This window comes from Patagioenas fasciata, chromosome 2 (genome assembly GCF_037038585.1).
Source record: "Patagioenas fasciata isolate bPatFas1 chromosome 2, bPatFas1.hap1, whole genome shotgun sequence".
Taxonomy (NCBI): domain Eukaryota; kingdom Metazoa; phylum Chordata; class Aves; order Columbiformes; family Columbidae; genus Patagioenas; species Patagioenas fasciata.
In genome coordinates this window covers 70,214,964-70,229,415 of record NC_092521.1, presented here as the reverse complement: position 1 = coordinate 70,229,415, position 14,452 = coordinate 70,214,964, and the positions used below count along the sequence as shown (strand labels likewise).

At 43.4% G+C, this 14,452-nt stretch overlaps 1 protein-coding gene across 1 annotated transcript in view; it reads right to left on the bottom strand.

The window, feature by feature from the left end:
• The window catches only part of EPB41L4B (erythrocyte membrane protein band 4.1 like 4B), a 184,578-nt gene that overhangs the window by 72,843 nt on the left and 97,283 nt on the right, over positions 1–14,452 (bottom strand). Inside the window, exon 16 of the mRNA XM_065830950.2 lies at positions 4,953–5,134. Within this exon, the coding sequence (XP_065687022.1) occupies positions 4,953–5,134 (182 nt within the window). The remainder of the gene's footprint in view (positions 1–4,952; positions 5,135–14,452) is intronic.

The window sequence follows — 14,452 nt, the reverse complement described above, 5'->3', positions numbered from 1 at the left end:
CAGCTATTTAAATATACATTAAGGGCTTTGCTGACTAAAGACAAACTGCTAAAACCAGCTTATAGGGATATAAGCAAAGAGTTGGTTTTGGCATTGGTGAAACATTATCAGATCCTGAGGTAATAATGTCCTAGAAGGGATTACAATATCAGCATTGACCTCCTCTTGGTGGTCTCTCATCACAAATTAGTGCAGTCAGAGTTCGGCATTTCTCACATCACAGCTGGTTCCACGGATGTGAGGTTGCGAAACTGCCCGGTGACACCTGGGAATAAATTAGCACAGCCGTAAAATAAAACACGATGATGGGGGGGGTTGAAGAAACACAGTTATTCTGTTTTCCTGTTGAGAAAGAACATAGAGGGGGAAAAGTGCCTTCTTTAAGTTATACAAGTTTGCTAACATTTAAAACTGACTTTTAAGCTGGTTTTTTGTATAAAGGGAGAGCTGTGGAAAACAAGGTAGCCAGTTTAGCCTTTTAACTCAACCTCGAAAACAGACTAAAAAAACAAGGTAAAAACGTGAAGTCCTGCAAAAGGCATACATTTCCTGAGACAGCATAACTCTTGGCAAAACCAGGCTTTCATTTCAAGAAAGGATCTAGCAGCACCATCATTTTTCAAAGCATTGTTTTCAGCCTGTAACTCAGTCTGTATTACACGACTGTCTGCTCACGGTTGCACAAGGACTTTTGTAGCGAGCAGCTCAGGATTAAAGGATGACTTTTTTGCAAGTGACAACCTGCAAACTCAGCCCAGTGTTCAAGAGGCAAGCTGGGCCCCCTCTTCTCATTCATCATGTTCCACCATAAAAACTCTGTGAGCTCCATCACATATTTGTTGGCACCTGCTTTTGATGACAGACCCAGCTGCTGCCGGTGGATCTGCTCACACACACCTAGTAATCCACGCACGATGTTGCCATGCCAATTAGGCTTAGCAAGTGGCTCACTCTCTCTGTGCGGCGGCACTGGCACTGTAAGGCTAATTGCTGTTGAATACAGTGGTCCCTGGGACTGGGATTCTGTGAATACATCAGGGGAAGATCTGCTGCATAAAAAGATATGACCTGTGTACATTAGCTTTGAGGTGAAGGGCAGCATCGCAAATACAATAATCAGTCTGAATGCAGGAAAACAACATCTTCTGCTGAACTGCCTTCATTAACACGCACGTCAGATTTGTTTTGCCAGGTTTCACTTCTTCCAGTAATTGAAGTAGACAAATTACTCAGAATGTGAAAAATCAGGCAGGTTTGGCCTGGTTTTGTTTTCTGTAACAAAATCCCAGGCTGTGTGTTTGCTGAGAAACATGCACCAGTATTTAAAGGGAACCTTGGCTGGGCATACTGTTGTTTCCCTCTCTCCTGCCCATGTCCTGCAAACTGTGCTTGAACTTTGGCATTTATCAGAATAGGTGTAATTGGAGGAAAGGCAGATGCTTTCTCCCTGTCTCACCCCCAATGCTGGGTACACAAAAGTAGGTCACTCCATGTTCCCCTTCAGATGAATTAAAAACCAACTCAGAGCTCAGAGATGAGTCCAGTCCATAGGAACTGGAATAAGTAACAAACCGCCTGTAGTCACTTCAAAAACTGAAAGGCAGCCAAACCGAAGTGCTGGTGTGCACAACCCTTCCTCTGTCAGTCTCACGGGGGAGTTTTCACTAGGACAAGGTATTCCCCCCATGAGACCTTTTGACTTTCCAGGCATTTCCACTTGAGATATTGTGGTCACAAGCATGCTCTTCCCCAAGGGTGTCCCTGCGTTAGGGAACACTTCCTAGAAACATGGTCCAAGCAGTGGTCTTTCCACAGAGCCTGGAGCCAGACATCTGTCCCCTGTGTCCCCAGGTTCCCGACACAGACTCATGACAGTGTCTCCTCTCTGCCTGATGTTTTCTTGTCCCACGCACTCTGCCACATGTATTGCCCTAAATAACTGACTGGCAGCCAGCTTGCTCCTAACCCCTTTGGCACACTGTCCTGGTCTTGTTAAAAACCAAGTTTCTCTTTTAGTGAATTTGCCTGTCAGCTAAAGCCTTCATATTAGCTGCATTTTCCTGGAAAACCAGATACATGTTTTGGTAAACATAGCAATGGAATGCAAAGTTATTGATAAGCATGGACGCACCTCTCGCGAGAGGGGCAACGAGAAACAGGTGACCAAGAAACTGACCAATGGAGTATAACATCCCATTCACGTGACTACTTCATATAAAAGTGGGAGATCACGAGAATCTCTCCCTTTTTCCTCATGGCTGACATTAGGAGAGGACCTTGCTAGTCATCCCTGCAAACTGAGGCCTAGTGAGAGACTGAATCCAGCTCCGGTTGGCTGCAGAGTCCAATCCAGGACTTTGGGTGCCGGCTCTGCAGTTGCTGGGACTTTCAAGATTGGTTTTGTATATTTTGTATTATTTTCTCTATTCTTATTAGCAGCATTAGTAAAACATTTTTAATTTTTGCAGCTCTCTTCTCTCTGTCCTTCTTTCTCTCCCGATTGCCTGTCCTTAGTGGGAAGCGGGGAGAGGGAGGGGCTGGAGGAGGAAGGTGGGGGCTTAACAATACATCTGCCAGGGTTTTATTGTCACCCCACAATCAAAACCCTCAACACACAAAAACTATGAACCTTTTCCACAGGCTGTCCACAAGACAGTGTTCTCAGTTGAAACAACCTGAACAGCGTTAAAAACAAACCAAACCATACCCACTGAGCACCAACCTTGAAAAGGCACCCAGACGTGTCACCTCAAACTGCAAATTAATAACTTTGACTCTGTTTTAAGGGAAGTGGCTGTATCCATACTGCCACCATTCCAATGGCATAAACACGCCAGGTCTGACTGGGAACTGGCCCTTCAAGGGACATCTGCTTTGTGCCTCTGGGCAGGTGTGTGGACACAGGTCTGGCATTAGGCTAGGTCAGGAATCAGAGCCAATTCCCTTTTCTCTAATCAAATAGCTAGCATGAACCACCAGTAAGCAGACAAAGTGAAGAGAAAGGTCCATCTATCTCCAGGAGTACATCTCAGCTGCCAAAGTCCCCTTCAGAGCATCACAGCTGCTGGGCAGGCTCGGGAGGCTGCACCCCATGAGCAGTGTGGGGTTTGGGGGAGAAGGTTTGCCCTCACCATGTCTGGGGGAATGCAGCCTCCTGGGTCCCCCATTCAAACTCACAGGGCACAAACAGAACTACTCCTGATGTTTGCCCTTATTTTCTAAGGTTATTTCACCAATAAGGAGGAGTAGGAAAGTAGTGCAGCCTCAGGGTGGGGAGACTCAGCAGCAGCATAGCTGGCTCCGACTGAATTTCCTGGCATGCTTCAACTCTAATTTGGGAAATAAAAACACAGGCTGGCACACCCCCCAGAAAGGTCACCACCTCCTGCTGCACCAGGCTGACAGCCGGGGCCAGGCTGCCCAGCTCAGCCTCCCCAGCACCCCTCTGCCGCCAGCACTCTGTGGCTGCCCCACAGGTGCATGGCCAGGGCGAGTCAGCCAGCAGCTACACAACGGGGTGGTCTGTGCCACCCTGCTAGCCATCACCGGTCGCCACAGACCATGGCCGAGGTGCAGGGAGCCACTGGTAGTTTAGGAGCCAGGCCTCCATGGCTGCTGGTGGTGTGCCATGCCAGCCCCATGCACTTCGCAGCTCAAATGTACACCAGCCTGGAGCGTACAGTCAATGAAAGGCAGCACATCTCTTGGAGGTTGCTCCTAAGGGAGTAGCTTCACTGAAAGCTCCAGCAAGCAATTCATATTACTATTTAAGACTCCTTCCTTTGGCATCTAGAACACCTTGCACTTCATTTCTTGAGCTTTCCTCCTAAAAACTGTTAGCTCCCTCTCCTTGGGAAAGGAAATGAAAGAAAGCCTTTCTAGGTTTATGAAACATAGTCTTTTTAAAAGCATTTGTGCAGGTAGATGCCTGTGCATTACTGCTGAGGTGGAACAGCCTACAGTCAAGGTCACCCAGCACCACCCATTACAAGATCCTGGTTTCAGGAATTTAAAAGTTGCCAGATTAACTGCCCAGGCTGAAAGTTTCCATAATGGATGCCTATCTCAGGGTGATTTACAATTACAACGGCAAAAACTGGGCACAGAACTTCTTGTCCCCTTGAGGCAAGGAAAATAGTAGATCATACCTTGTTTTGCCCATCTTCTGAAATTCTTACATAGCTTCAGCATCTCTCACACCGCAGAATGCAGAGATTATAAATTTGGAGAGCAAGAAATAGAATTGCTCAATGACAGGGATGTTCCTGTGTAAACTTACCAACATTTAGCTGAGCTATGTACCTTTAAAAAGCCCTGTACAGATTTAGCAGCAGAGACTTACACACAAAATCCCTAAAGTTGCACCAGGAACAGATAGATTTTCCTAATCTTTTCTTTCTACATGCCAAAAATTTATTCATTCATTCAGCAAGTATACTCCAGTTGGGATATCTGGAGCTGAGCAGGAATTGTTCCTGGTACCCAAATGGAGAGCAAGATGCTGTTTGTCCAGTGCTCCAAAATTTCTGCTGTTTGTGCCCTGTCATGAAAGCCAGTGTCAGATCGAAACAATGATGGATGAAGGCCAGCTGGGCAGATCGGCAAAAGACAACAGTAGAAGAGGATAGGTTTGTGAAACTATACAAATAAATTCTAACAATGAAAAAATACCCTCTGCCAAGTGGCAGAGACTCAGTATCTGTAACTAATTGCGTATTTGTTCAGCTATGGAACACCAATCTAACACCAAATCCCGCAACCCCATAGCAAAGCCAGAAATTTGAAAATCTTGTCTCATTTGCACATGGTACAAAGCTAAACAATAATAACAAGAAGCATATTCTTCAAGAAAAACTGAAACACGTGCTGTTTTCCTTTCTGTTGCCTGCTTGCCAGATACAAATCTGAAAGCAGTACAGTCACTGAGATACCATTCACTGCAGTGGACTTACTGTTTGGGTTTGGAACTCCAGAAACAATGTCTTTGCTGTCAGGAGCAAGGGCACCGTAATTCGCATGGTGGTGGTGATGACGGTGGTGGTGGTGGTGCCTTGCAGGCATTTTTGTGGTATATGGTGCTCCACCATTCTCCTCAATGTTGAACTGATGCAGATCACTGTTGTTCAAGGGATAGCTACAAAATAAATTCAGTTCAAATTATAGAGGTAAACAGTAGGAGAAATTGTACTTTTGGAGAGACAGAGTGCAATCTTTCTTAGGAAAAAAATACATAGCTGTTTGTAAATAGAGTTTTTAATGAGGTATGGCCCAAATCTTTACGGATTTATGTTAACGGGAGACTCATAAGGTGAGGGAAAAGGATGCTTCTGCTTGTTTGGCATTACTTGAATATCAGAATTAATTTTTATTTTACACACTACAGAATCTCTGCCAGACTCTTACACTGAGTCAAATTCTGACTGACTTATGGAATATGACTCTCAAAAGCATCCAAATTTGTCCTGCAGGAATTTGCAACTTCACCTGCGATAGGGAAGTGATCAGGCTGCAAACAGTAACTCCTTTAAAGTGAAACTGTCAGAAGAGCAGACCAAGGAACAGTCCCAGAATAGCTTTACATTCCTGAGTAAGTTCTGGCCTCCAAATTTATGGTGCAAATAGCCGTACGAAAAATCCTTGACTTTGGAAAAAATGGATAAAGATCCCATTGGAAAGAAAGTGTTTTACAGGTCACAACATACAAAATAGCACTTTGTCAAAAGGAATCATACCTGTGCTGGTAAACTAACTGGTAAATTAACTGTTGTCATTCTACAACATAAGGAGAAATGGAAACACATTGAAATTTTAATTCATCATCTCTAACTCGGAGGTGTCAAATGACACTGTTGTTTTCCTTCAATAGTTTTAACTGATGCTGTTTCAGTTTATTGTCTGAAATAGTGATGAATTTCTAGAAATGATATTTCTAGAAAAAGACTGAGATAACTCTGTATGGATGCTGCAAATGACTTGACTGTGCTTTTCTCAGAGGAGTGCTTAAAATTTTTATGAGGTTTTAACTTATTCCATAATATTGCATTAGACGGTAGCTGCAGTAAATCAATTCATTCCAAGAAAAGATGAATCCCCTGCCCATTTGAAAAATGCTAATGAAATTGTATCTTCAGCTGCATGGGTTTTCAGTTTGCTTTTATTACTAACAGTAGCTGAAAAATTGACAATATGGGATAAAGACAAACAGAATAATTAAAGAAACAATGAATAAATTATACCTAGCTACTTGCTACATATGTTGTCTGCAGATTACTTACTCATTCAAAGCAAAATTAACCAGTCATCTGCAAATAAACACATCTGTATCATTTCCAAAGATATGCTGAAGCACGCAACTCAGTACATCATTAACCACTGTCTTCTTCGTAACAACTTCTGACAACATGAGGTTTCTGACTGGGTAGTAATTGAATAACACTTTTATGCTGGTTACTTTTTGAAACCAGGAGGTGGGGAGCGGAACGTTCTGTGTATTAATCTTGGCAGGTTCCCGGCACGTAGCATTGACTGCCAATAAAGGCACTTCTGATGCCTTATTTGCCTTAAGGAAGCAATACAAATAGGGGTCTGAACCACAGGGGACAGCTTTGGTGAGCTCAGATAATCCAGGACTGGTCTGTCTTTTGAAACTGCACTATATCTTCACTGTTCTAATCATATCAAGAAAGTGCCCACTGGAGGGAAATGGTAGAGGCTAATGAGATTGCATACTAATTGTAACAGCTCTCCTGCATTCTCCTTCCAAGCTCCTTGCATTGAAGTGACATTTTTTGACTGAGAGGATAACTGATTTTGTTCACACAGTTTAAAACCTTTATTGGAAATAAGATCAGTTTGGCGCTTTAGCCTCAGCACATCCTTTTTTTTTTAGTCTCTGAATATTTTTTTTTTCAAGACACAAAACCCCACATGCTTGAGAGTTGCATTCATTTCACCTGCTGGCAGGCTGGCTTAGCAGATTTTTGACTGGTCTTTCCAAAATGAATGAGATCACACCAAATCCTTACATCGATTCCTTATGTTGCTATGGGTAGCTTCCATGCTAAAATCAGAATGACCTGAGCAATTGAATAAGCCAAAACTCCTCTGGCATGAGGTTGAACATGCACCAAAATCTCAAGACTTATCTCTTGACTGTCCAGAGAAGAGTGCTAACATGATGTCAGATGTGGGGAGACTAAAGAACTAAAGAGGTAGCCCAGCAAAGCTGATGTTCAGATGTGCACTGAAAGGTCAGGATGTCAATGCCCACACAGCATACTCCAAGTGAAATCCACACTGAAACAGCTGGCCCATCTGAAAAATGGACGCGGTCTCCTGGACTCTTCTGAGGAGGACAGCAATGGTCAGATATTGAAGCAAACTCATCTCAGTGGTCAGTCAGCTCTTGCACTTCTGATGGGTATGGGGTTGGGGTGAGGAAGACTTTTGTACCTGTACCATCCCTCCCTCCCTCCTAAGAATTCTGTACAGGTTTACCATTAGACTGATGAGTTACTGAATAATCATAAACAACAGGGCTTGCAGCAGCCCCAGAGCCAACCTACTAGAAGAGCTGACACCACCCAAACAAAAATATCATTAGTCGTCCAAATCCCTATTCTGTGTAATCCCTACTGTATAATTTAGAGGCACATTGGACATCTTACTGTGGTTTCTACAAGGTGGCATCATTATTTGGCAGTGATGTCACATCTATTTTTCACTTATTTTTCTGTTCTTCCACTGTCTTAAATTGAGAGACTTGAGACTTTTCCCCTCAACGCATCTTTCTGCATTAATTTTTTTTTTCTATTACTTGTTTCTATCTGGCTTACCTGAATAGATTGTGCTCATATATCCTTCCCAACCCACTGATGCAAATAAATCACTAATTTAAATGAACCAAATTTCTGACCGTATCCTAAGCCCTCCACATTTTCATACATGCTCCCCAGACATCAAGTAATGCTCTCAGACTACGTACATGCATGGACAAGTATCAGTTTTCAGCCTTTCTCTTGTGTTTGTCTTTTGCCCCTCCTAGTATGCCAATGTTACACCTTTGTTTTACCTTCTAATGGTCAATTGGCTGTCCTGCATGCTTCCTTTTTCCTCTGTTATTTACCTGCGTAGTTTTCTCAACAAGCTCCAGGTGCTACCTAGACAACCAACTCCTGTTCTTCAAGGAAAATGAAGCAGGGCCCTACAGGCTATTTTGTAAGGGAAGAAAACATTTCTTCACTCTCCGTCCCTCCCTCAGGCAAAGCGCTCCTGAGGTTTCAGATACTGGAGCCTGAACCTTCAGAAAAGCCACTCAAAGTTCACAAGACATTTAGGATTGCCTTTAGCCTTAAACTCACACAATTACTTTGTTTCGATGAGAAAGGCAGCATATCGAGGAACAGTGCAAGTAAAATGTATCTCCTGATTACTCTTCCAATAAAAAAAATATATTTACATTACTAGTCCTCTATCCTAATTTTATACTCTTTATCCTTTGCTTTAAATGCTATTTTAATGTTACATTCTTACATTTCATGTACTTCAACCACTTGCTGCCTTACCAAACTATGCCTCTAGCCTACAACTCATACATATAACAGTCTCAGGAGATCACAGAAAAATGAGGAACAGAAAGGTATTTGAAAAGACTGAATTATCCACCTCTCCCCTCAAAACCAAACAAAGCAGGCCTATGTTACCCCAACTGATTGGTTGAACTGAAGCTTCAACACCTTCACTAGCAGAGACTCCATGACCTCCCTGTGCAATTGATTTCAGTGTCTCACCATGCCTACACTTTCTTAGTTTATCCTGTCTACTTTACTGCACTTTAAGCCAGGTATTTCCTCTCCAATCCATCACAGACACAGTCAACAAGTTATTTGTTGCTACAGAAACCTGTGTTTTTGAAAATAGCTCTTCACATCTCCTTTCAGTGTCTGAAGAGCCCTGAATTCTTCAGCTATCCCTCACAGGTCACGTTTCCTACAGATCTGATGCATCTTGCCGTTCCTGTCCACCCCACTGTCCCCCGCTTCACCTCCGACATGTGGCGCTCAGAACTGGGCATCCCATTCCAGTTGAGGCCTTGCAAATGCATTGCAAAGAGGAAGGGTTGCTTCCCATGTCCTACAGGATCAATTCCTGTTAACACACTTGAACTTGACATTTGCTTTTTCCTAAATAGCCTGGAGTTATTGACTCGTTCAACTTCTGATCCTGAAGAATACCAGATCCTTTCCTAAACCGGTCAGGTTTCCACCCCCCACAACCTCAGCTGTGAAGCAGGTTGCCCCTAACTAACAAACATACTATCATTCCTCCTGAGCTGCATCCTAAACTTTTTCATGTGCTAAGATCATAAATTGTTCAGGATTTTTCTCTCATTCATGACAGGCCTAGTGTGAGAGGACCTCCCATTTTACTATAACCTGTGAGTGACAAGAGATTTTTTTTAAAGTAATCGCTTTTCTGTGCCATCCTCCCAGCTGCCAACCACATTCTCCTGTAGAACATAACCATGTAGACCTGCATAAACATCTTTCACCTGGGTCCCAGAGCAGGCTTAGTCCTGCACCCTGTCCTTGTCCCCTTCTTCCACGCTCTTCTTGTAGTCCTCTCCCACCTGTCTGAAGTTACACTTGGAGAGCAAATGGCAGGGCTCTCTTCTCTCTCTTTCTTGAGGAGGCTGGTGGGGCAATAGTAGAAAGCAGGCTCAAACTGTGATGGCTCTTGGATGACTCTGCACTGAGCTTAGACCCTCCCTGCTATAGCTGAACAGTGGTTTAAAAGAATCCCAGGCTTCTGGATCTGGTTGTGATAAACAACCTTCAACAATTATCACACCTGCTTCTATTCTTTGCTTTGAACACTGCTTCTGTACCAAACCACTGCCATTTCCTAATATTTAAAAATCCCCAAACTTTATACAAACATCTCCACAACTCCTCTTGATCCTCCGCCATGTGCAGCTCAACCCAAGGCTGATGGTGATTTGTGTGGCCTCCAGCAGCTCCAGCCCGTGCTGCAGGCTTTGTGCTGAATGTGTTGGGAGGCTCCCCCAACCATGTCACTCCCTAAAAAGAGACGTTTCACCCAACAATATCTTCCCCGACATCGAAATGTGCTTTAGATGTGCTTCCAAATGGCGGTCAGTGGAACTGTTAAAATGTATGTTAACATGTATGTGTATTCAAGTGCACGCATGGAGAACTCTCAGAAATCTAAAGAAAGCAGACAACGTGTGTGAAGCTTCAGTGCGGTAGCCAAGGTGATGAGGCTGAACAGCTGTATTAAGGCAAACATACAAGTTTTGGGCTTAGTCTCTCCCTTTGGAAACAATAAAAAACAAAACCAAAACCAAACACAAAAACAAACAACAAACAAAACCAAACCCAAAACAATAAAAACCCCAAACTTTGAGTTTATTCTCTGCTCATGCTTCAAAAGTAGTTAAAAAGAACAACAAACAAACCCAACTGAATTTTTAGTCAAACTTTCTTTAAACATGTTTAGAATCTCAGACACCCTTTGTGTTGCTAGAGCACATAAAGTGGCACAGAGAGCCTAGGAATTTTGCATACTCTGGAAATTTCCCTGTGGAGGGGAATGAAGAGGAAACAGGCGGTAGGAAGAAGGTGGTGTTCTGTGTGAGTATCAACTAATGGTCAGAACCACTGGGTTGATGCAAAAGACTTTTAGAGGACTCAGCACTAAACAAGAAGGGAACACAGACCATGGCAGGAGAACTGCTTAGAAAAGAGAGAGGATGAAGCTTCATTTTTTTTCATGCAAGGACTGAGACACACAAAACCAATGAGTGTTCCTAAGGCAAGGAGGATTGGGATGACTGAAAACGAACTTATGCTGTTTTTACTTTACCAGCATTAAGTAAACATGACCTCTTTGCCGGCCGGAACTGGCTAACCAAACTTTGAGAAGTCTAACTAAAGCTGACAGCACTGTTACACTTCCATGCTCTGCCCTGACACCACAAGAGAGCTGGTCCATTTGCCTCCTTGAGGGAAGGCCTGGGAAGGTGTGTTGCAGATTTCTCTCCCCGCTGATAGGGATGATCAGCAGTACCCATCCCTTCCTAGGGACACCTCCGAAAGCAGAGCAGGCAGCCAGCAGCCTTCTCCCAGACAGACAAATCAGCCTTGGAAGGAAGGAGCAAATGATGATGGGCAAGTGGTTCAGAAATCGTGATGGGAGCGGGGAAAATTTCTCCTGTAGGAGATAAAAGTATATGCAGCAGCTTCCTGCATTATAAGAGGTGGAGCTAACTTTCGAAGCAGAGTAATCTGGAATTCTCCATGAGAAGAAAAGAGCCTGCAGCAAAGCATGTTTTAATAAAATACCAAGAAACAAATCATGACTCGACAAAGCCATTGTCCTCACAGATTTCACCTTATCTACATAAAGATTGTTAAAAAAATACTGCCTTGCAAAACTGTAATGCAGAATATGCCCACTGGGGAACTAAACTTGCTTTTCTTCATTTACAAATAGTTTTAATTAATGATAATGATAGCTAATGATATTTAATCACCTGTCAAAATTTTTCATTGTTCCAGATGTCCTTGCAAATGAGAAAAATGCTGAAAAGCAGACACAAAATTTTCTAAGACAGATTAAATCCTCCCCCAAGTCAGTGCTGCCTTCCCCATTCAGTCACAGGCAGACAACGTATGCCTGTCCTTGGGAAACAAAACAACTTGAGTGGCTAATCCAAGCAAGCTAACTCAGGTCTAAAATAGGAGCAAAAACAAGTGAAGAACTTAGGTCTCCAAGACAGCCTGCAGCTGATCTTCGGTTGCTAACCAGCTGCAGCCATTTCTACCACTTAACTCATTAAACAACTCAAGCCCTCCACGCTAAGCACATCCCTGTCCTGCTCTCCCTTCCTCAGTATGACACCCCTGACAAAGCCTGCAGACAGAGAAGGTGGCACAGGCTTAGCTAACAGAGAATCATAGAATGTCCTGAGTTGGAAGGGACCCACAAGGATCATCGAGTCCAACTCCTGTCCCTGCATATGACAACCCCCCCAGTTCACACCATGTGTCTGAGGGTGTTGTCCAGTCTCTTCTTGAACACTGTCAGGCTTGGGTCCGTGACACCTCCCTGGGGAGCCTGTTCTAGTGCTCCACCACCCTCTGGGTGAAGAACCTTTTGCTAATGACCAACCTAAACCTCCCCTGGCACATCTTCCTGCCATTCCCTCGGGTTCTGTCACTGGTCACTAAAGAGAGGAATTCAGCACCTGCCTCCTCATTCTTCTCCCCATCGCTATAGACCGCGATGAGGTCTCCTCTTAGTCTCTTCTTCTCCAGGCTGAAAGGGGGACATGAGAAACCATGGGATGTGACAGAATAAATTGCTGCACTTAACAGAGGAAAGTGTAAGCGGCTAACAAACTTTACAAAGCGTGCCCCAAAGGATTGCCAGATTTCGCAGGTAGTTATGGCAGAGCTACATGAGAAATGACCCAACTTCACAGAGCACTGAAGGGGAGTATTGGGGACTTTTTGGTGAGGACAACCTTGCAAAGCCAGCACTTCCCAGGAAACCATATCAGTAATATCACATAAGGTCCAAACTACCTAGGTAGCCTTGGGAAATTTGAGTCCAGACTTAGCAAAAAGGCAAGCAATGTGGGGAAAAAGCATGGGTGAGAGGAGACAGAGGAAGGGACCGGGAGAATCTGTGTGCATCAGGGAAGAACAAGTGTGGAAAAATGGAGAGAAGGGGGAGAAAAGGGACGAGCCACATGTAGGCAAGCTGCTGGTAGGCATGCTTGGCTGGTCAAGCCCTGATCACTGCAGTTGAGGGCATCTTCTCAGCTCTCTGTGCTGTCCCACATTTGTGTGCTGCTGTTTGTATCTGTGGGTGCTGGTAAAGGCTCTGCATGGCTGACTGTACGTGTGTTTACATCTCTGAAATACACACTCAGCATCTCTACAGGTTGGTCTCAAAAACAGGAACTGCAGCAGCCTCACTTCTAGCAGATTAGGAAGGTTAAATCACTTTTGACTTAAAGCCAGTCCACTGGATTTGGCTTCCCTTAACAACATGCTCCTGTCTTACAAAACCTCCTTTCCATCTCTGTCCCTAAAAAAGCTGGAATTCCTTGAAAAAAAAAGTTTTTCAATAAATTAATCAAACTGTAGAAGTTTCATACTTCTAAAGTATGCAGATTCTGAAAGTTGCAAATGCCTTACAAAGAAATATATCGTCTTCTGAATGTACAGTAATTTGCTGTCACTTTAAAGTCCAGCATGAACATACCTGACAACATTGCTACAAAAATGACTTCAGTTTAGGTTATAGATTTTTGCCCTTTTGACATGTTACCAGTAAAGCCACTGAACAGGTACAATGTACAGCAAGTAATAAGATAGAATTTTTCACTTAGTTGCTCAGAGGACAATATTAACAGGTAGAACTACAACAAAATCAATCACTTAACACAGCAAGGGCTTTCTTATTTACAAACTTGCAACCTGTCCTATCTCTGTTCTCACTGCAACACTTGGGCAACTCATCTGACTTACAGCAAGAAACAATTTTCACACTTCTTTTTAAAGTCAGAAATTGCAAATGAGAGAGACACATTAAATAAAACAGTAGAACCTGAAAATCAATGATAACAAACAGAGCCCTCCTGGGCTCAAAATTTTCGTACAGAAGCAGTTTTACATTCAAGTTCCTTGAAGACTTGCTTCAAATTGGCCTTGTTTATCAATTCAGTGAGCTCCAGGTGCTGAAGACACAGACACTGAAGTCTAAAAGTTCCCTTGCCTCTTTCCTCAAGTTGTGCCAAGGAAGGTTCAGATTGGACATCAGGAAAAATTTCTTCATAGAAAGGATTCTGAAGCATTGGAACAGGCTGTCCTGGGGAGTCACCATCCCTGGAGGTGCTTAAAAGATGTATAGACGAGGTTCTCAGGGACATGGTTTAGTGCTAGAGTTAGGTTATGCTTGGACTTGATGATCTTAAAGGTATAGTAGACTTCACTGCTTGTCCTTTTCCAGTTCCTCCCATTACATGTTCCACTGTAAAACTCTGCTACTCCTAAACCATCTACTTGAGCTTTTTGTGTCCCTGGCCCATTTTCTTTTCTGAGCTCCTACTGATGAGAAAGACTCAGCTCAGGGACAGACACCACCAAGGCCTCACAGTTCCTTGGCCCCTGGAGGTGAAAAAAGGAATACAGCTACTTTGTCATCTGTTTAGCTAGTGAGTTCATTGCTACATCATTATATAATTTAGAAGGCACTAGAGATGTAGTAATGTTTAGTATTTCTACTTCTCTAAGGATCTCAAAGTTGCAGAAATTTGTAATGGCAGGTCAACTGTTGCAATTATAATTCCAGCACAGATTGTTATGCGTTTAGTTGTTGTTGGGGGGGTGGGGAGGGGGTGGAATTAGCTTCTAAACTGAAG